The sequence below is a fragment of the Colletotrichum aenigma genome (genome assembly GCF_013390185.1).
Source record: "Colletotrichum aenigma strain Cg56 chromosome Unknown KSG_Cg56_contig02, whole genome shotgun sequence".
Taxonomy (NCBI): Eukaryota; Fungi; Ascomycota; class Sordariomycetes; order Glomerellales; family Glomerellaceae; genus Colletotrichum; species Colletotrichum aenigma.
Window position 1 is genome coordinate 4752810 of NW_023500908.1, and position 20062 is coordinate 4772871.

At 54.5% G+C, this 20062-nt stretch overlaps 5 protein-coding genes across 5 annotated transcripts; 3 read left to right on the top strand and 2 right to left on the bottom strand.

The window, feature by feature from the left end:
- Positions 1-1065: 1065 nt before the first annotated feature.
- gbeA (1,4-alpha-glucan-branching enzyme) lies at positions 1066-3560 on the top strand (the record flags this gene model as incomplete). Its single annotated transcript, XM_037318560.1, has 8 exons — positions 1066-1153; positions 1208-1332; positions 1386-1485; positions 1542-1654; positions 1709-2400; positions 2459-2794; positions 2841-3471; positions 3522-3560. 8 exons carry the CDS (start codon positions 1066-1068, stop codon positions 3558-3560), a joined length of 2124 nt encoding a protein of 707 aa, XP_037184151.1.
- A 445-nt stretch (positions 3561-4005) lies between these two features.
- CGCA056_v003304 (Cytochrome c oxidase polypeptide 5) lies at positions 4006-4904 on the bottom strand (the record flags this gene model as incomplete). Its single annotated transcript, XM_037318561.1, has 3 exons — positions 4006-4089; positions 4160-4353; positions 4673-4904. 3 exons carry the CDS (start codon positions 4902-4904, stop codon positions 4006-4008), a joined length of 510 nt encoding a protein of 169 aa, XP_037184154.1.
- Positions 4905-6757: 1853 nt separating this feature from the next.
- mus7 (Protein mms22) lies at positions 6758-13739 on the top strand (the record flags this gene model as incomplete). The annotated part of the gene is made up of 6 exons (XM_037318562.1): positions 6758-11618; positions 11669-11847; positions 11896-12066; positions 12114-12254; positions 12303-12483; positions 12532-13739. 6 exons carry the CDS (start codon positions 6758-6760, stop codon positions 13737-13739), a joined length of 6741 nt encoding a protein of 2246 aa, XP_037184153.1.
- Positions 13740-14102: 363 nt separating this feature from the next.
- On the top strand, positions 14103-17222 carry MSP1-0 (Protein MSP1; the record flags this gene model as incomplete). The annotated part of the gene is made up of 1 exon (XM_037318563.1): positions 14103-17222. One exon carries the CDS (start codon positions 14103-14105, stop codon positions 17220-17222), a length of 3120 nt encoding a protein of 1039 aa, XP_037184156.1.
- A 442-nt stretch (positions 17223-17664) lies between these two features.
- Positions 17665-19685, bottom strand: tcf-29 (General transcription and DNA repair factor IIH subunit tcf-29; the record flags this gene model as incomplete). The annotated part of the gene is made up of 2 exons (XM_037318564.1): positions 17665-19493; positions 19544-19685. 2 exons carry the CDS (start codon positions 19683-19685, stop codon positions 17665-17667), a joined length of 1971 nt encoding a protein of 656 aa, XP_037184155.1.
- Positions 19686-20062: the final 377 nt, after the last annotated feature.

Below are 20062 nucleotides of genomic sequence, written 5' to 3' on the forward strand. Positions count from 1 at the left end.
CCGAGTTCGAGTTTTCATGTCCAACAAGCTGAGCTTGACATTGGTCGCTAAAAGCACCCCAACCTTCAGCGTGCCATCCCCCACCACCACGTCGAAGGTGGCGAGCGGCTGAATGGCTCGCTGGAAGGCCGTCCACCTGCTATGATTCGGTCTGCCGATTGTGTTGAGACGCAGGCATCGACAGGGAGGTGTTCGGGTGGCGGCATCGTGTTTTTCTCGTCCCTCACCAGCGGCCTGTCGCTTCCGATGCAGCAATTCTCGTTGAATTGGTCGCCTCAGACCAACGGATCCCCAGGCGGAAGGGCCGCACAGAATGCGGAGAGAAGAGACACTGGAGAGCGTGACAGCCCAGCCCAATTGACCAGAATGGTGCCCACCTACTTGCTTGCCTGCCTGAATCTGCGAGCTACTCGCCATCACAATCGGACAAGCCAAGTGCGTTGCCCCACGACGTCATACCATATGCACTACGCTGATAATATACCTCGAGCTCTTCCCTCTGTCGCGTCTGATAAAATGAAAGTTTAATCCATCCCAAGCTTGCCCCAAGCAGTGCGGGGGAACCATCTATCTTGGACACTGACATACACTGCATGACGACAAGTGCCTTCGATATCACTCTGCCATCATCGATTGTTTTGCTCCCCGCCTTTCCCACCTACTTTGTTGCTCAAGTGAGGACGAGCCCAACGTTTGATCGAGATTCTAAGGATTCCAGACTCGCCCAATTCCTGACGAGATTGCTACCAATCTGCGCATTCCTTGTCTAGCTTCAGACCCCTACCGTCCTACGTTAGGAAAGGTCTGAATTCCCAGCTTAGCACAGGTACTTGTCCATAGCTCTCTGAGCTCTCCCCGACCTCAACATTTCACACGCGGGGCACGGTAGCTTCCCAATCGACTTTTCTCTAAATCATCTCACCTTACCCTGCGTTAACTCCCTTCTGAGCAACATCTGACGTTCTGCGTCTGCAATTGATAGATACCAATAACAACCAACTGCCGCGAGACCTACCCCGCCATTCAAACATCTGGCCGTCCCAAGCGCAATCGACATTACTCGCCATGGCCGCCATTGTCGAGAACTCGGCAAACTCGATTACCCTCAACGGGAACCAGGGAGCTGCCGAGGGCATCCCCAACGATGGCACTGGTGAGAAACACGGGACCCTGAGGCTCTGTTTGAGCATTTGCTAATCGCGTGCAGGTGTCGTGAAGCTCGATCCTTGGCTGTCGCCTTTTCAGGAATCCCTCAAGCGGCGCTACGCCCGCGCCCAGGACTGGATCCAGAAGATCAACGATACCGAGGGCGGCATTGAAAAGTTTTCCAAGGTACAAAAAATGCATGTCACCGAATGTATCGATCTAGAACTGACCGATCGTAGGGCACGTCCATCTTCGGATTCAATGTAGACAAGGACAACAACATCGTCTACCGCGAGTGGGCTCCTAATGCCACCCAGGCCTTCCTCACCGGCGATTTCAGTAAGACTTACGTCTTGCGTCTCCTGCTAGAAACTTGCTTACCTGGAATTCTCAAGACAACTGGGACAGAAACTCCCATGAGATGACAAAGAACAACTTTGGCGTCTTTGAAATCACTCTCCCTGCCGTCAATGGCGGAGCTGCCATTCCCCATAACTCCAAGATCAAGGTCAGTGCCATACTGTTACTGCGCTGGATCGCGCATGAGCTCATTGGCGACTAGATTTCCTTGCAGCTCCCGAGCGGCGAGCGCGTCGACCGTCTTCCCGCATGGATCAAATACGTGACGCAAGACTTGTCCATATCCCCCGCGTACGAAGCTCGCTTCTGGAACCCACCCGCAGCCGAAAAGTACGAGTTCAAACACCCGAGGCCGCAGAAGCCTAAGAGCGCTCGCGTCTACGAAGCACATGTTGGAATTTCCTCTCCTGAGCTGAGAGTTGCGACCTACAAAGAGTTTACCCACAACATGCTGCCTAGAATCAAGAGCCTTGGGTATAACGTCATTCAGCTCATGGCGGTCATGGAGCATGCGTACTATGCCAGCTTTGGTTACCAAATCAACAACTTCTTTGCTGCGAGTAGCCGATATGGACCACCCGAGGACTTGAAGGAGCTGGTCGATACTGCTCATAGCATGGGCATCGTCGTGCTTCTTGACGTCGTCCACAGTCACGCCTCCAAGAACGTGTTGGACGGACTGAACGAATTTGATGGAACAGATCACCAGTACTTCCATGAAGGTGGCCGCGGTCGTCATGAGCTGTGGGATAGTAGGCTGTTCAACTACGGTCACCACGAGGTCATGCGCTTCCTTCTCAGTAACTTGAGATTTTGGATGGATGAGTACCACTTTGATGGTTTCCGTTTTGATGGAGTGACCAGCATGCTGTATCTACACCATGGTATTGGCACGTAAGTACTTTGAAGCATTCGGACCCTTTCCGTAGGGTGAGCGCACTGACAAGAACAGTGGATTTTCTGGGGGTTACCACGAGTACTTTGGCTCCGACGCTGATGAGGAGGCCATCGTCTACCTTATGATTGCCAACGAGATGCTCCACTCTCTTTACCCAGAAGTTATCACTGTTGCTGAAGATGTCTCTGGCATGCCTGCTCTCTGTCTTCCTCTTTCCCTTGGTGGTGTTGGCTTTGACTATCGTCTTGCCATGGCAATTCCAGATATGTGGATCAAGATTCTCAAGGAGAAGAAGGACGAGGACTGGGATATTGGCAACATCTGCTTTACCCTCACGAACAGAAGACATGGCGAAAGGACGATTGCATACTGCGAGAGTCACGACCAGGCGTAAGTCTTCTCCCTTTCCTCTCTCCAGCCAACCTGACCATTTTAGGCTTGTTGGCGACAAAACCCTGATGATGCATCTTTGTGATGCCGAGATGTACACCAACATGTCGACCCTCACCCCCTTGACGCCAACGATCGATCGTGGCATGGCCCTCCACAAAATGATCCGTCTGTTGACCCACGGTCTCGGCGGAGAAGGATACCTTAACTTTGAGGGTAACGAATTCGGGCACCCTGAGTGGCTCGACTTCCCGCGTGAAGGAAACCAGAACTCATTCTGGTACGCTCGTCGCCAGCTAAACCTGACTGATGATCACCTCCTTCGCTATAAGTTCCTCGACCACTTTGATCGTCTCATGAACACCACGGAGCAGAACTACGGTTGGCTGGCGGCGCCACAAGCATACATCTCTCTCAAGCATGAGGGAGACAAGGTCATCGTCTTTGAGAGGGCCGGCGTTGTCTTCATTTTCAATTTCCACCCCACCGAGAGCTATGCCGACTACCGAATCGGCGTTGAGGTTTCTGGAACGTACAAGGTTATTCTGAACACCGACCACAAGGATGTTGGCGGCCATGGTCGCATTGATGAAGGCACTCGCTTCTTCACCACGCCCATGGAATGGAACAACCGCAAGAACTGGACTCATGTGTACATCCCAAGCCGGACTGCTCTGGTACGTACCGTAATGAAGCGGGCTTTTGCGCAAAGACTAACGATGTTTAGGTGCTTGGTTTGGAGTCTCCTGTCACCCAAAGCTCTTAGATGTAGGGAAGTCAATGCCTCAAGGACATCGTACCGGGAAACGTTTGAAAAGAAGTTGAGATGGAAACGAAAATTAATTGAAGCTATTGTAACGAGAACCATGCAAAAGCAAATCATCTGTAGACCCAAACTAAATAGACTTATCAAGAGATTACTCAGTTATTTACCTTCTGTGTCACGGGATGCCTCACGCTTCACAGGTGACAGCTGTCACGGCGGCATGTGATTTCTAAATCATTCATGGTCTGCGTATTAAAAAACAAATGGAACTTTGCTTGGAATTCAGCTCTTTTGGTACAGTATTTACACCAAGCAGATGGTTGTCCTCGAGTCACGTCGCAAGCCCCCCAGCCCATGCCAGCTCTACTAGTTTTATACATGGGCAAACTGCCATGGTCGAATTGTGATTGTGATTCTAGAGACGAAAGGGAAAGATGGTATCGATTTAGTTCTTGGGAGGAGACTGGACCATGCCCTTGCCAGAGTAGCCCTCGGAAGAGAGACCGGTGATGGGGTCGGAATTTTGTGCCTAGGAGGCGAGGGGTCAGCCATTGATCAGCCAGACAGAGGCCGTCTGTGTCGGTGCGGAGGGTTAATACCTTGAGAAACTCGTTGGAAGCCTCCTGGTACTCCTTGGTCATGGTGTCGGGAGCAGGGCCGGCGAGCATGCGGACGGAGCCGAAGATAACGAAGGTAGCGGCGATGGAGGCCATGACACCCCAGAAGACGCGGGCACCCTCACCGGGGGCAGGGCCGGCGCGGGGACCGTGGGGGCCGAAGGCGATCCAGTAGGCTGTTGAGACAATTTGCGTTAGTTTTTTTGTGAGGCTCTCGTTGTGACGCAATGCATATGCACAGGGATATGAAGCCCGGTCACATTGGACGGTCGTGCCAATCCAATTGGCGTTGCATCCATCCGGAGCTTGACCAAGAGGTATTTATATAGATGATCCGGGCCCGTCAAAGGGCAATTGGGATGGGAGGGGGGAAGGCGGGGGATGGGAACCGAGAGCTGTTCGCGAATAGCTTCGAACCCTCTCTCGGAACATCGGACCACTTGGCGATCGACGACAAAAGAAAATGTGTGTGGAATTTTCGGGTGAAGAACGCACCGGCCTTCTTCTCCTGCAGGGTCAACTCAGCCCAGGGGCCCTTCATGCGGTCTCTCAGCGCCATCCAGAGCTCGGCCTGCTCCTGGAGAGGCATGCCCTCCCATCTCTTCTCGATGTTGGCGAGCGTAGGGTTGGAGATGGCGTGGGTGGTGGCGGCGCGGCGGATGACGGATTGCTGGGTAGCGGCGCGCAGGCCGGCGCGGGCCAGGGAAACGGTGGGGGTTCTGAACATCGTGTCGGCTTCGTTATGTGTCGTCCAAGAGAGAAAATCGAGATACCGCTGGGCTCGGAGGGGAGAGGTTGTCAATTGACGGGGGCGGTCGGGTGGAGGTTGCTCGCGGGTTCGGTGGTCGAGGAGGTGGTTGTTCCGTTCGAAAGGGAAAAGAGGGTTTTTCTGGCTACCTAAAAGTTCCGGGCAATCGTATGATTGGAATTTCGATTGCAATACGCCGGCTGCGACTGGGTGCTTGGGGCATCACGTGATGTAAAGTGATCCGTGCACGGACTGGGCTTCCAATGGGATCGATGGAATGGCCGGGGGTGCCAGCTGGGAGCTCACCTCGGTGTCTGGGCTGACAGCTTTTTTTTCTTGTGTTGGTGGTGGTGCAAGTGCAAGCTCGGTTGTCGGTCCATTCCGAATACCGCCGTCGCCGTTTGACCGGGATCTCGATGGCGTCACTTGCGAGGCTGCGACTCAACGCGATGACATTTCATTTGGATTTGGCTTGTATTTCTATTTGTTTACCATGCTGTCTATCGAAGAATGCTTTCGTTTTTACCGCAATGGCTCTCGAGTTGCTGCACTGGGCCACCATTAGACAGCGCGAATAGCATCAAGGCGTTGTTGATGCATGCCCCTGCCGGTTGACTAACTTGGGCAGCACATTTTCGCCGCCTCCGGCCAATGGCCCCAGGAGAGGTTCTGTGGTGCTCATCGATCTATCTTTTGAGATCATGCAAGACAACAGCGCAGCTTCTAGCCAAGCAACCCCCAAAACTCAGCTTCGACAGCTGACAGCCGTTTCCCCGGTGTGTTCGACCTCGAGTATGCTATGGATGAACCACGTAGTTTGTGGCGCAACTATAAGAAGTCGGTGGAATTATTGCGAGTCTGAAAATGCGCGCCAGCCCTGTTGTCGGTATGAAGTTATTCTTGTGAACCTGTATTCACTCTGCCCGATGCCTGAAGCCTCCTACGTCTAAGGAGGACGAGCAAAGCTGGGAATGCCGTAGCCCCCCAGTATCCCCTCTAAGTTTCGAAGCTATTGTAGCTCATGAGTTCTCGCGGTGTCTCTGAGATCCGAGTTGGTCTCCGCTATCGTTTGGCTTGAATTGGCTGGTCAGGAGTTTTGGGTGCTCCAGATGCGGCGGCGTGGAGTTGGTCCCGTTCGCGCTCTTCCCGCAGTCTCTGTTGCTGTTCTAGTCCGGGCTTCAGAGTGTATACGGCTGCAGCGATCACCACTGTCAGTTTCAAGCCAAGAACGAGCTTCGCGATGCGCTTGCAGGGACAGGGAACGAACATATGCCGACGCCAGCTGTTACGGCCACAACGAGTGGAAGAATGTTCTTGGTAAGACTCATGTCTAGAGCTCTGGGATTACTAGAACTTGTGACTGATGATGCGGAAAGATAGGCGGTAAGGTCGGTGTTTGGAGAGTTTCTCCAGCTTGAACCCAGTCGCAAATGTCAAGTCGAATGTGATGTAATTGAGTACCGAGATCGGTAGCCGTAGCTGCCAGCTGGAGCTCTCGGTGCCGTCCCCAAAAAAAAGTTCGGCTCCGGCCGGCCGTGCACGCATTTGAGCTAAAGTGGTTCACCCCCGTAGCCACCCGCCACCGCGCGACAGCGCGTACCCCACCAAACGCGCTCACCGACCGTCTGAACGCGTCCGACTTGAACACACATCGAAGTGCACGCTACAGCTAGTGATTCAAGGGTACCTGAATCTTAGGTAATGCACGGTTCGTTCCCGACCAAGCATCACATCCCAGGACTTCTTTTCTATTCACCCGAAATTCTCAAGCGCGTCGTTTGAGAGACCTTTGCTATACCATGTTTAGCTGTTTATGATGAACGATTCACGCCATGGCGAACTGGAAAGAACTGGGCGAGGTCCCAGACTCGGACGACGAACTGGACTTCGATAGCCAGGAATTCGAGGGAACCCATCAAGATGCCGACCTTCCCATGAAGAGACCCGATGAAGCCTTGCAGTCACCGCAAGCCCCCGGAGACAGTGTGTGGGATGTCCCCCCCTCCTCCCAAGCAAACGCAGACGCGACTTCGAAGACGAATCCCCCGACCTCGAGCCCAGAGGAAACAAGACCTCCTGTCGAAGAGCCCGCCTCTTCGCCCCTTTCCTCGGCGCAAGATGTGGACGATCTCGCGGATATTTTTGAATTAGAGGACCTGCCAGCTGCGGCCCCTCCGCCGACGAGGCATATGTACACAGTTGGCGGCCGAGACGAGTCCCCAGATCCTCTCGGGGGTGACGACAGCATATCTACGAGCTATGTCAAGATCACAGCCCCTCCGCCTGCGTTTCCCCGCGAGAACGATACTCGAAGCCTGTCACCCCCTACAGCTCTGATGGCAAGTCCAACCAGGATGCCATCTAGCTCGCTGAGGAGAGGACGAAGTCCAGCACAAACTGTTCAAAGCCTTCCCAGGAGTCAGCAGAGCCCACCATCGAGCCCGCAGCGTTCACGAACGAGCCCAGAAGATCCGCGAATGCGTCAAGAGAGTCCACGGACAAGTCCGGAAGGTCTGCCGAGAAACGGACTATCCTCTTTGAGCAGTCAACCACGGCCACCAGTCAGACAGAGAGACTCGGACACGAGCAGGGACGAACAAATTGCGAGGGAAACTGCCGCCCAGCATGCCCGCTCCTTCAGGCCGCGAAAACCGATCCAGCAACATCCATATTTGATCGAAAATGCACAATACAGCAAAGTCTTCAAATCCCACGGATTACGGCCTGTCAGGATGCCAAATGAGCCGGCCGCCAGGCGACAGAGAGCCGATGAGGATTCCCAGGAGAAGGATTTCGAAGCCAGTCAAGACAGCGTATTGGATGGACAGAACGAGACAACGGACGAGAGCCAGTCTCATGGATTGGAGGAACCGTTGAGTCACGACATCTTGCGAATGTCACTGTCGCCGTCTCCTTCTCCGCTTCGAACCTCGTCACCCAAGCATAAGGGTGGACCGAGCAGTCAACCGAGCCAGGATGGAGAAACGGATAATACCAGCTTGTCCGACAACGGAGATCTTCCCTCGATTGACGAGATTTTCCGCAAATCGACGACGGCACAGGGTAAAAAGAGAAGAAGGCTTATAGGCACAGGTGTTGTCAGGTCTCGACCGGTGAAGGAGGTGGCCACGACCGAGCAGTCGCCTCCAGGTCCGACATTTCAGACGTATGATGAGATCTACGGCGTCCTCTCTTCTTCTCCTTTACCTCCACAGCTACCGAATGCCCCCGTCGATTTAGGAGCCGGCTCTATCCCACCGTCTGGGACGGACCTTGCTCAAGTCCTCTTTGACGATGATGACGACGATGACCCCTTCCGGTCACCGTCGCCGCCGAGACAAGCTTCAGCTCCCGCAAATCATGAAGTTGCTGATATTACAATGGCCGACATTTCTGCCGCAGAGGACGATCAACCTGATTTTGGAGACTTTGCTGCTATGTCTGCACCAGAATCCGAGGATGGTGCTGGCAGTGGTCCAGAGAGCGAATCGGAAGCCCTCAGAAACGTTGGTCGAAGAATCCGAGGCGTTCTCCCGGCATCATGGCTTAGACTTGACCAACAAGCAAGCCGCCCGAAGCCCGCACAACAGCATCACCGCGAACCATCGCCTGAAATGACGCAGCGACGTGGGGTTGCCGTCCGTCGTATTGGTCGCTCGACGTCTACAACAGCGGCGTCGTTCATTTTTGATGACTCCGATGAAGAACCAACGTCGGCGTCACGGCCTGCTGGAACAGCTCTGGTCAACGTTGATGCGATGTCCCCGCAACGACGTAGACCACCGGTCATTGAGCTTGACGATGGGGACTCTTCCGCTATGGAAGATAACGGAGTTGATCAGATGGCTCCGAGCCGAAAACGCCAGATGACTCTCAAGGAGTCGTTCCGTCCAGCAAAGAGACTCAAGAAAAGCAAATCGACTTCAAATGCTCAGCCAAAGAAACGTGGAAGGCCTCCAAAAAGCGCGAGCCGATCCACCACAACACCCCGCCTGGATCCCTGGGTGACCACTCAGAAATCAGCGCCTGGTTCACCTCAAGCTATCGCCAGGGCAAAGACACCTCCGCGCTTGAGTATTCTGGATGTCATCGAGCCAGATGCGCCGCAGTTCTTGAAGGTTGCGGCGCGGGCAGCTCAGAGCAAACGCAATCTGGGAAGGTCAAGCCCAAGGAACAAGACAATTCGTCTAGCAACGAGGAAGGACAATGTCGATGCTGGGACAGTGTTGCAAAAGTGGAAAGGAAATAAAATACAGCCTCGCCAGGGGCTGCAACGCAAAAGGAGCACCCGAACTAAACCGACTGCGCGAAATCCACTCGCTCAGCTTTCGACGAATGTGTTTTCGCAGACTACGGCAGCTTCCCCTAAGAGTCAGACGGCCACTCAGCCTGCGAGAACGATACAAGACAATGACCAAGTCGCGACCCCGTCCCTTAGTGGTCGGCGGCCGCAACGGCCACTCTCGCGGCAAAGTTCATTCGCCAGCCAACATGCCACCAATAGACCAGCGCAGCTTGAAACCGATCTGGCAGAGCAGCCGGGAAGAATTGCTTTCCAAGCGAGGAAAAGGGCACTTGATGCTCTCTTTCGTCGAAGTCGTTCACAGTCGCTATCCGCCCGGAGTATGCATTTGGACTCTGTCATTGACGATGCATGCTCTGTCGTCTCAGAGCGGGTCATTGAAACCAGAGGATCCCCCGAGCCGTCGATTACTGAGAAGCATCGCCCCAAACGTTCAAGGAAAGCGGTTCCGCCCGTTCGAATCGACGTCGCCGCTGCCCAATTTCGTTATGCAAACGATCCTTTGCCCACGACTGATGTGTCCACCCCAGCAGAGGCGCCCAGGACTACGCATGCTGATAACCAACTGCTTGGCCTCGGCCCCTTTGGTACCCACTACACGCAGCATTTTGATACATTCCCACTCGATCGTGGAGTGTTCTTCCACGAGAGTACTCTCATAGGAAGCGGCAAGGTTGATTCCGCAGTTGATGAACGGTTTTCAGACAAGCTCTGGGAGTCTCGGCCTCGAGTATCGTTCCATCTGGGAGAACAGGTTCTTCGGTGGGACATCTGGACTGAGCAGGTTTCGTCGGAATTCGGCATTTTGATGGATGGAATGCTCGATCAAGTCCTGAAGCCTGTGCCTACATCAGAAGCTGGCTTCAACGCCAAAGATGCAGCGCGTTTTGTTCTGGACTACGTTCTCAAGTCAATGAGCTTCACCGACGACAATGGCGCTCTCTCTTTTGTCACACGTCTAAGCGATGTGACCCGAGCTTCCTTGTCTCGCCTGGATTCCGAGTTGTCTCTAGACTCAAGCCAACGTCTAGAGCTGACGGACGTACTTTCAAACCTGCTGCTCATCGTCTCTTCTGCAGTTCGTCTTTGCCAGAACCGTGCTTCGCTGATCTCGGAAACTTTCACGTTGGAAAACCTCCTCAGGAAAGCTGCCGAAGCACTCGTCAGCAGCCTTCTAACGTCTGGACTGAACGAGGTCACCAATCTTTATGATAACCTTCAGACGTTGAGGTATCGTGAGCGTGGTATACGCTCTGACAAGGTTGTTCCGCACGCCTGGGTAGTCTTGATGAGGGTCTTGGAAAGTCTTCGGATACCGAGGATGAATTTCTGGGACGTCACGTTCCCTCATCTTATCAAGCCGGCTATCATTCGAGGGTCAAATGCACAAGAATTCGAGTGTTTATGGAAGGACATGTTCACCCTTTTGCCGCTATGCGAATTCGATAATCTGGGCGTTCTCATTGCCGACAAGAGACATCACACCCCGGTGGAAGGTTGGAACCTTCCTCAGCAAGTCTTGAAGCGCGTCTTCCAGCTCTACCGCGACAACCCCCGTCAATCTCCAAGCTTCAATGACTATTGCCGCACGCTGGTGGCCAGATGTCACTATCTGGTGGAACAATGGGGATGGCAGAAATGCAGTGGCATCATTGGCACAATTTTCGACTTCTTCGGTTCTCAGAATCTGTCTCATTTGCGAAACGAAGAGGCATTCCGCTCTGCTCGATTTTTAGACAACCTCCACACTAGTCCATCGTTGAAGGTTGAAGCAGAGGATCGCTGCTTCCACATTTTCCTCAAATTGGTGGCGTTGGTCATCAAGAAGCTGAGGAAGAAGGACATGGTCAACGACATTCGGAACCTGGTGACTCGCACTCTTCCCAATCACGACCGACAATATTCGAAGGAACAGGACGTTCACGCACATGATTTGGCTGCTCTCAGGAACCACCACGATCTTCTTTGCACCTTGTTCTGGGCCGCGCCGCCCGATCTTCGGCCTCCTATTCACAACCTGCAGAAGCTCGTCATCCCCGCTAGCTCTCACAAGGAAGCTTGTTTGATCAACCTGCGGGCCTGGAACCAACTCGCACGATTCGTGGTACACGAGGAGTCCCCTCTGTCGTTCCTTCCCCTGGCCAACTGGCAGGCAGACGTGTTCAAGCAGTTGGTTGACCAGTACAATTCCGCCGCGGCTGATATGCAACGACAATTCTTGGCAATGCCGAAGGATGCGACAAACAGAATTAGCGAAAGTTTCATGAACGCAATCGTAGAAAAGAACAAGGCTGCTACTATGGAGATCATGCTTTTCTCTGTCAAGTCGTCTATGGACGTCGTACAATACGCAAACAGCTTGGAGCTGGCAAGACTTGCGTCAAGTACTGGTCAGTTAGAACCTGTTTATACGCAGAAAATTCATACTAACATGTGTCAGTGCAATTGCAACACGTCTTCCAGCACTTCTCCGCCCTCCCTGCGGACTTCCCGTCGGTCCTTCTGCAGGCCTCTCTGACTACCTTTGAACGACTCATTGTACGGATTGAGGCAGTCTTCAACGAAGACGGCGATAGTCAAGACAGCATGGTGGGCATGGAGTCGGAAGAAGCCATTCTAGTAAGTCGTACCGCCCATCGTTTCTCTTCGGGTCTGACAATTTCCCAGATGCTTGAGCGAGAGCTGGCCGCTGGGTTCTTCTCCATGTCACGTTGCATTTTGGCCTACCAGGCCAACAGAGGCAAAACCTTGGTTAAGTCTGTCTCAGGTGCCTGCGTTGAGCAATGCGTCGTTTTATCTGGCATGGTGTCTAGCCTGTTCGTCCGCTGTCGAATGATGGTAAGTTTGAGATTCTCTTTCACAGAATAATGGACTGACCTCCAAAGCAATATTCTCAAATCTTCAAGCGCAATCATAGATTTGGTCTCTTTGACAATATGCCTCATAAGCTCAGCTTGGAACAACGGCCATTACTTCCGCTCTTTCTCTCGACCGTCATGCAGAGGCCGGGGGATGTGAAGCTAGACGTAAGTCACAAAGTTTCGCTGGACATGACCATTGCTGATTTGAAATAGGACATGGGTATCGATCTCCTCCATCTGTGGTTGCTGATTATTGTTCAACCAAACCACTGCTTAAGATTTGAAAATCAGCTTGGCCAGCAAATGCAACGCCAGGGATTTCCCTATGTCCCTAACAGGACACTAGGGTTTGTTGCCAATCCAGGTTACATGTCTAATCGCGACTTCTTCGAGTGTAAGTGCCCCTAGCCGAAATTGAGGGCCGGCCGACTAATTCTTGCAGACGCGATGAAATGGATGCGGCAGTCCCTGCATACAATGAATGCTGCCGAAAAGAAGAAAGAACTATCCAACTTCTCAAAGGCGTTGGACAATGCCATGCAGCAAATGCGAACCGATCTTCAAGTCACGGCCAACGACTCAACAAACGATTCGACAGAGCATTCAACCTATGTCAGATTTGTTCGCAACATCATATCCCTCATCACAACTTACGGCACGGACATCTGCAAAGTGCCCCCTTTCTTCAGGGAGGTGAGCAAGGCGTACTCTCCCCCTGCTGAGGATCCTGAGCTGCAAGTGGCCAAAATCCTGTCTTATGGGCTGAAGCTGGCGGAGGGCAACACTGGAATCGCCAGCAGCCTGTTTTATCTCTTGCTCAATAACTTCAAGAAAGCCCTCCAGCTGGGTAGATTGCCACAACAAGTGCTGCTGCTGAAGACGGCTATGCAGAGCGACGCCGTAGTAGCCTTCACCCTCAGAATGCTTTCTGCAGTTCTGCACGCTACGAAGTCTAGCCCTGAAGCTTACGCTCTGCTGGATGTATTCTGCGACGCTCTAGAGCTGGAGTGGAATGGTTCAGTCGTTGCCCGCCAACTAAACGATGATGTGCTGACCGCCATGTCTACTCTGATCACATCTACGCTTGACTGGGCGACTGGTTTGAGAGGCACCCCTGTCAGCGCAGAGCACATTCACGCGCTGAGGAAAATCGTTTGGCTCGTCAACACCCTTCAGCCAACATTCGAGTCCTACTCCTTGAAGCAAGGTGAGGTGAAGTGGTGGGATGAAGTCATGGAAAGACTTGATTGGTTCAGCGTCCTCGTCAACGGAGCCGAAGAATATCTGGATACTCAACTTGAGAGATCACAGGTTCCGCCTCTATCTCCCTCAGGCCTCTTCCGGCGCCTGAGAGAGGCTAAGAACTTCAAGATTCAAGATGCCATGGTTCTTGAGTGGTCTCGAGTCATTGTAGATGACGTACAGAGGAACTGGGTGGTCAAGGGCCCGGTGTGGACGGTTCCAGGAAGTACCTGCGACAACAGTTCGACGCAACCTGCACGTGGCACGATCAAACTTGACTGGGACAATCAGGAGCTTGTCATCACCTTGCATGACCAACTTCGCATATGGAGCCAATGGTGGACTAGTGGAAAGAAAGAGCCCGGAGCCCAAGGAGGATTTGATTTTGAAGATTTCGCGTTATTCTGAATATCCTATGAATAGCGTTACGAGTGTATGACATATGGTTGGCAGCAAAGGGCATGGGTGCGAAGATGAGGCGTAGGAGCGTCAACGACAATACAAATAAAAACATGCACAGATGTAAAATCCTCGCACTGTTTCTAGTGCACCTGTGATATGACGTCCATTTTGACTGGGTCATGGGCCCCATTTCTCGATCGAATCACAAGCCCATTCGGTGTGGTCCTCGGTGAGGCTCGGTGAAGAGTCTGCCGAGATTCCGCCGCCCTCACTAAGCACAGCGCCGGCTCAAAGAGCTTGTCGACAAGAAGTGCTTTCGCCTTACAACGACACCGCCAATTACTGGCATATCGCCCTTGTTTCTTCCGAATGCATGCAATAGGGCCACGGGCCCTTGCCTCAGCCTCTCGAGTCTCTGCGTCGTCGAGGTTAGCAGCGTTCTCGGCCCGCCGCCAGTGTCGACACTTCCACCCGTCCTTCAGGTTGCGGAAAGGCCCGTCCGAAGGCGGCGCAGACGACGGAAAGCCACCAGAAAAACCCGCCAGCGAGCAGGATGACGGTAACAGCAGAGATCAGGACGGTGTGAAAACCGAACAGCCCACAAACGAGTCGGCTTTCCGCAGATCGAGAGGCGGCGCGTTTGCGTCTGCCCGGGCGCGCCTTTCGAGGCCGAGAGCGGCGGACGAGCTTCCGCCTGTGAAGCTGCCGCAGAGTTTCCTCGACAGCAACGTATCGCTCTACGACCCCGAAAACCGAATCAATACCCTCACTAACGATCTTTGGCACCACCGGTACATGGGCGCCCGCTGGCACGACCTGCTATGGAAGGACTTGGATCTAGTGTTTAGCCAGGCTTCATGGAGCGAATCGAGGCTGCAGGATGCGTTGCGCAACTTGCGCGAGGGCAATACCGAGGCTGTTGAGAGGCGGAACAGGATACTAGCTGAAGCATCGCAGTGGTTGAGCCTTTCTATTGACGAGATGCGGTCTTCAAACAACTTGCAAAGCTCCCGAGAGCCGCTTCCCACGACAGACTTCGCCGATATGCTTCGCTACTCTAACAAGTTTGTTTTGTCGAACCTTCTGTCGCAACACACGAGAGACACAATAAACAGCGACCCCATACAGGAGCAGGTAGCGGATCAAGATGCTGTACTCCAGACGCTTGTCGAGCAGTATATCGAGGAAGGACGGCCGCTGCCAAAACGTGACGGTCTGCGATTATTTGATCCTAGGATTCGGGGTGAGATCGTCACGGCGGTGCGCGCCGAGCTTGCGCTCCAACCAACAACGGACATGCTGGGCAGGGAACTCAAGAGGCCTCTTACGGTCGTTCACATCCCGAATTACACTGGCCGGAGCCATACGAGGAAACTCATGAAGCACATTGCTTCGTGCGTGGAGGCGGACATCATCCATCTTGATGCGCAGGAGCTGGGCATGCTCGTGGGTGACTATATCGGCCAGGACTGCGCATATTCCAGAGGCCCCATCTCCATGATGGGATACCGTGCGGCAGAGATGAACGGCCGCTTGGCGAAGTCGGAGGAGCCTGCCAAGCCGAGCGATGAAGACGTGGCTGGAGAAATTGAGGCTGCGTGGGTTCATATCAACCAACAAGAAGGAGGAAACGGCTTCAACAACCCCATGGAGGATGAGCTTCAGAAGATCAAGGATGGCGCAAAGGATTACATGCTTCCCTCCGTCGACCGCTGGGAGAACCTCAAGATCAATGCCGCCCTTGAGGAGATCGCCAACGCGACGACAAAGACGTCTTCGCAACCGGATCGCAACCTCATCATCCATGTTGATGACTTTGTTGAGCTCAATATGACTCTTGAGGGGGCTCTCATCCTCGGCAGACTGCGTTCCATCGTTGACACAATGTGGCGGTCTGGCCGCAGAGTGACGCTCGTCGGCACCTCCTCCAACGAGAACCCATCGGAGCAGTACGCCACAACACTGAAGGATATTGCTGCCGAGGAATGCCTCGTTCCGCTCCCCCTGAACTTTCAGCGCATCACCAACGCAAGCAACACGAAGAAGATCTACGAGGCAAACGACTACCTCCAAGAAAACCTGCGCAACATCCAACACATGCTTCGCACCATCGCCGGGTCCTCCCCGGACACTTCCAAACTCCGCATCGTCGGCGTTTCCAAGTCGCACCCACCACAATTCCTTCTTGACGACGCAGAAGGCTCTTATATGGAAGTCTCTCTCATCCCCCGCGTCCTCGCCACCTCCGTGCTCCCCCTTCCGGACGTCTACCACATCACCCGCCTCTTCTACGCCTGCCAGGGCTCCGTCTCCCCAGACCAGTCCTGGCGCGTTCTTTTCGATGTCGTGGAGTCGAGCTCCTACAGCACCGCCCAACTGCACCGCATCCAGGACAAACCAACCCGCTCAAAACCCTCCTCTCCCTCTTCATCGTCAGCCGATTCCACTCGCGCCGAGCCCGAACGTCTTCGTGTATCCGGCAGCTACAACGACTACGAGAAGAAGCTCCTGGCAGGCCTAGTCAACTCCAATGAGATCAAGACGACATTTGATGACGTCCACGCCGACCCGGAGACCAAGTCCGCCCTCAAGCTCCTCACATCCCTCTCCCTGATCAGGCCTGAAGCCTTCACCTATGGCGTTCTCGCCACCGACAGGATCCCAGGTTGCCTTCTCTATGGACCCCCCGGTACCGGTAAAACTCTCCTAGCAAAGGCTGTCGCCAAGGAGTCTGGCGCAAACATGCTCGAAGTCTCGGGCGCAAGCATCAACGACATGTATGTCGGCCAGTCCGAGAAAAACGTCCGCGCCCTCTTCTCCCTGGCCAAGAAGCTTTCGCCGCTGGTCATCTTCATCGACGAGGCCGACGCCCTGCTCGCAGCCCGCGGCCAACGCAACCGCGCCGCCCATCGCGAGACCATCAACCAGTTCCTCCGGGAGTGGGACGGCATGAACGACACAAAGGCCTTCATCATGGTCGCCACGAACCGCCCCTTCGACCTCGACGACGCCGTCCTCCGCCGCCTGCCCCGCAAGATCCTCGTCGACCTCCCCCTCAAGCAGGACCGCGCCTCGATCCTGCGCATCCTGCTCAAGGGCGAGGACCTCGACGACTCCGTGTCCATCGACGACGTCGCGCGTCAGACGGTCCTCTATTCCGGCTCCGACCTCAAGAACCTCTGCGTCGCCGCCGCCATGACCGCCGTGCAGGAGGAGTCCGAGGAGGCCGCCAAGCACACCGGCCCGGAGCCCTACGTCTTCCCCCCCAAGCGCACGCTGAGGAAACATCACTTTGACAAGGCGCTCAAGATGATTGCCGCCAGCGTCAGCGAGGACATGGACAGTCTCAAGAGCATACGGCGCTTCGACGAAAAGTACGGCGACGTGCGGTCCAAGAACAGCCAGAAGCGTAAGGGTATGGGCTTCGGCGTCATCCCGACGCCGAGCGATGCGGAGGAGGCTAGGGTACGGCAAGCTGTTGCAGTGTAAAAGCACCAACTCATTCTTAAAAAATTCAGACTCAATCCTTTTTTTTTTCTTACTTCCATCTTTCTTTTTGTGTGTTTTCTCGTTTTAAGAGGCCAAATTTTTGCTAGTAGACCAGAGAGCTGTCATTTCATATTCTCCCTGGGCCTGTATGATTTCCATAAAAACCCCGCGATAGGTCCCGTCGCGTAAAAGGTCTATACGACTATAGAGAAGCTTGAGAGTGGACGGATAAGAGTGTATCAACATTGAGATATCTGTCTAGATAGTTGGCTGCATCAGATAGTTTGCAGAAGTGATGATAGCCATGTAGCTGCATGATACTGGCGAAATCAAAAAGGGGCTTTTTGCTGTAAAGATCTATAGTACTACTACATTCGCGCCATGTCTCTCATGACGTATTCAACTCAATAGCAATTTAATAATTTGGGCAGGGTCATGTAACTCAGGCCTCCGTAGAGAGCTGCACGCCTTCGGCCGCGAGAGCCCGCTGATAATCTGCCTGGGCCTTCTTCAACGCCTCCAGCGTGGGCTGCATCACCGCCAGCACGGCCTTGCGTCCGCCCTTCTCGTGTTCCGGCCGCCACCCGCGAATCTTCTTGCCGGTTGCCTTGTAGTGGTCTATAATCTCCTTCTTCTTCGCCGCGATGATGTCGTCGCGGGCCTTCTCGGCCTCGTCGGCGACCGCATGGATACGCTCGGCGGAGCGCTTGAGAGACTCGACGAGATACTGCAGCTCATTGGCGCGGTCCGGGTCGCCGGACAGGAACGCGTTCCAGAACTGGTGGAGGAACTCGACGGTCGTCGCGTGCGTCAGCTGGCAGCGCTCCGCAATCTCGGCGGGGAGGCCCATGGGCCTGGTCGCGTCAGCCGAGGCGTCGCCGTACTTTTCCGCGCGCCGCTGGCGGATGCCCGCCATGATGTCTTCGCCGGCCGCCTTACGTGCCGCGCGGGAGCCGACGTGCGGACGCCGCTGGGTCTCTTCGTCGCTGTCGCTGTCGTCGATGATGCCGATGCCGGCGCGGAGGTTAAGGCCGTCGGCGTCGTCCGTCTCGATCATCTCGAGGTCCGACTGGATCTCGAAGATGACGTCGGCGGGGTTCTGCTTGGCAAAGGCGAGGTTGTTTGCTGATTGTGTCTCTTGCTTTTTGGAGAAGAAGCGGTTCTGTTCCTTGACGTTGAGGATGATTTTGTTTTCCTTTGCGTCGCCTTGCAGGTCGCGAAGGGCGAGCTCTTGGAAGGTAGAGTCTTCTGGATCGTCGCCGTTCTCCCTGTCGATTGTGGGGGCGACGTTGGCCAACATTCTCTCGCTGAGAGAGTTGAGGGTGTTGACGATGGGCACGTTTTTGCGGGGACGCATCTCGACGTCCTTTTGGTTTCCGCTGCGGAAGCCGCCCTGGTTCTCCTCGTTGCCGTAGACGTTGATGATGTGCGGCACGCTCTGGGCCATGCTTTTGCGCTGGAACGTGGCCGTGTTCTCGCTCGCATCGTGGGCGTCAAAGAGCGCGTCGCGGCGGATGCCCTCTTTCTTCTCGTCCGAGATCCTGTCGCCCTTGAGGGTGCGGAAGAGCTTGCTGAGGAAGAAGCGCGACCAGAACTCGTTCTCGGGCACCTTGGGCACGTTCTCGTCGTACAGACGCTTGACGAGTGGGTGCTGTGCCATGATGAGCTGGACCATTTCCACGGTGATGTCGAGCTTGAGCACATCGTTCTCGAGACGTGGCTTGATGGCGGGCAGGATATTGTAGGCTCCTTTTTGCTGGTTGACCTCGATGGCGTGAGCCCGGAGTAGGTTGGTGCGGGTGGACCAGAACTGCGCGTTAAACGCAGCGTCAGAGATGGATTCGGGTTTTGTGGCGCGGGCGTCCATGTACGTCTGGTGCAGGGTCCGGTCTTTCTTCATGAGGGATTGCTGTAACTCGATATCACCCTTGAGATGGGCGTCGTCGAACCAACGCGCTGTGTTGGGTTTGGAGTTGACAGAGCTCGCGAAAGCCATGGAGCCGGAGCCTGAGCCGCCTGCCCCAGGGTTGGGGGTGGAGTTCCCGCCATTTGCGTGAGGGTTTGGTGTCCCGGCTGGCTTGGGCAGGTTGGGGTCGCCGGATCGTATGTCGGCGAGGAGTCTTGAAAGGAGGTCCTTGATGGCGTTCGCCTCGGATCGGGCCTCTTCTGACGTGAAGTGGAAGAGGTACGGCACCTGGTCTGTGGCATCAGGTGGCTTCTCAAAGATCTTGAGCATCACTTTGGCCGCGGTGTCTGGTGTTTGTTGCAAGTCTGTTGTCACGTCAGCGAGCGGTGCCAGCTCATGAACTCGAAAGACTCACTCGTGATGTTGGCAAGCGATAGCGATACGGTGGGCGGGCCATTGCCAGGCGCGGGTGTCCAGATGACGGACTGCTGATCCGGCGTCAACGTCAAGACACCATCCTTCTTCTTGAACGACGCTCTGCCGGATGGTATCGCCATATTCGCGTTGTTGGGGTTATTGAGCAAGCCTCATGAACGTGTTCCTCCAGTCATCACTTCCTGCTTCAGCCTTCTGAGGATGCGGTCGACGTGAGTGAGAGCTACCCTGGTTGCAAGGGACCAAATGTGTCAGGCGCGGCCGCACAGGCCAACGCGACGTCGTCAAAATTTGTCCAGCAATTGCCCGTCCCAAGCCCAGTCGGTCTCTTGGATAATTATGCCGCTGGTTGGTGAAGTTCGTGAGTGAGCGCCGCCTTTTAGTTGAATGTGAAGTCTCAGGTTCAATGCTCCAGCCACAAGAGAGAACAGGTGCTGATGTTGCCTACGGTGGCGTGCAGGTGCATTGTGCTCCATACCAGCTGGTGACAGCTGGCGGA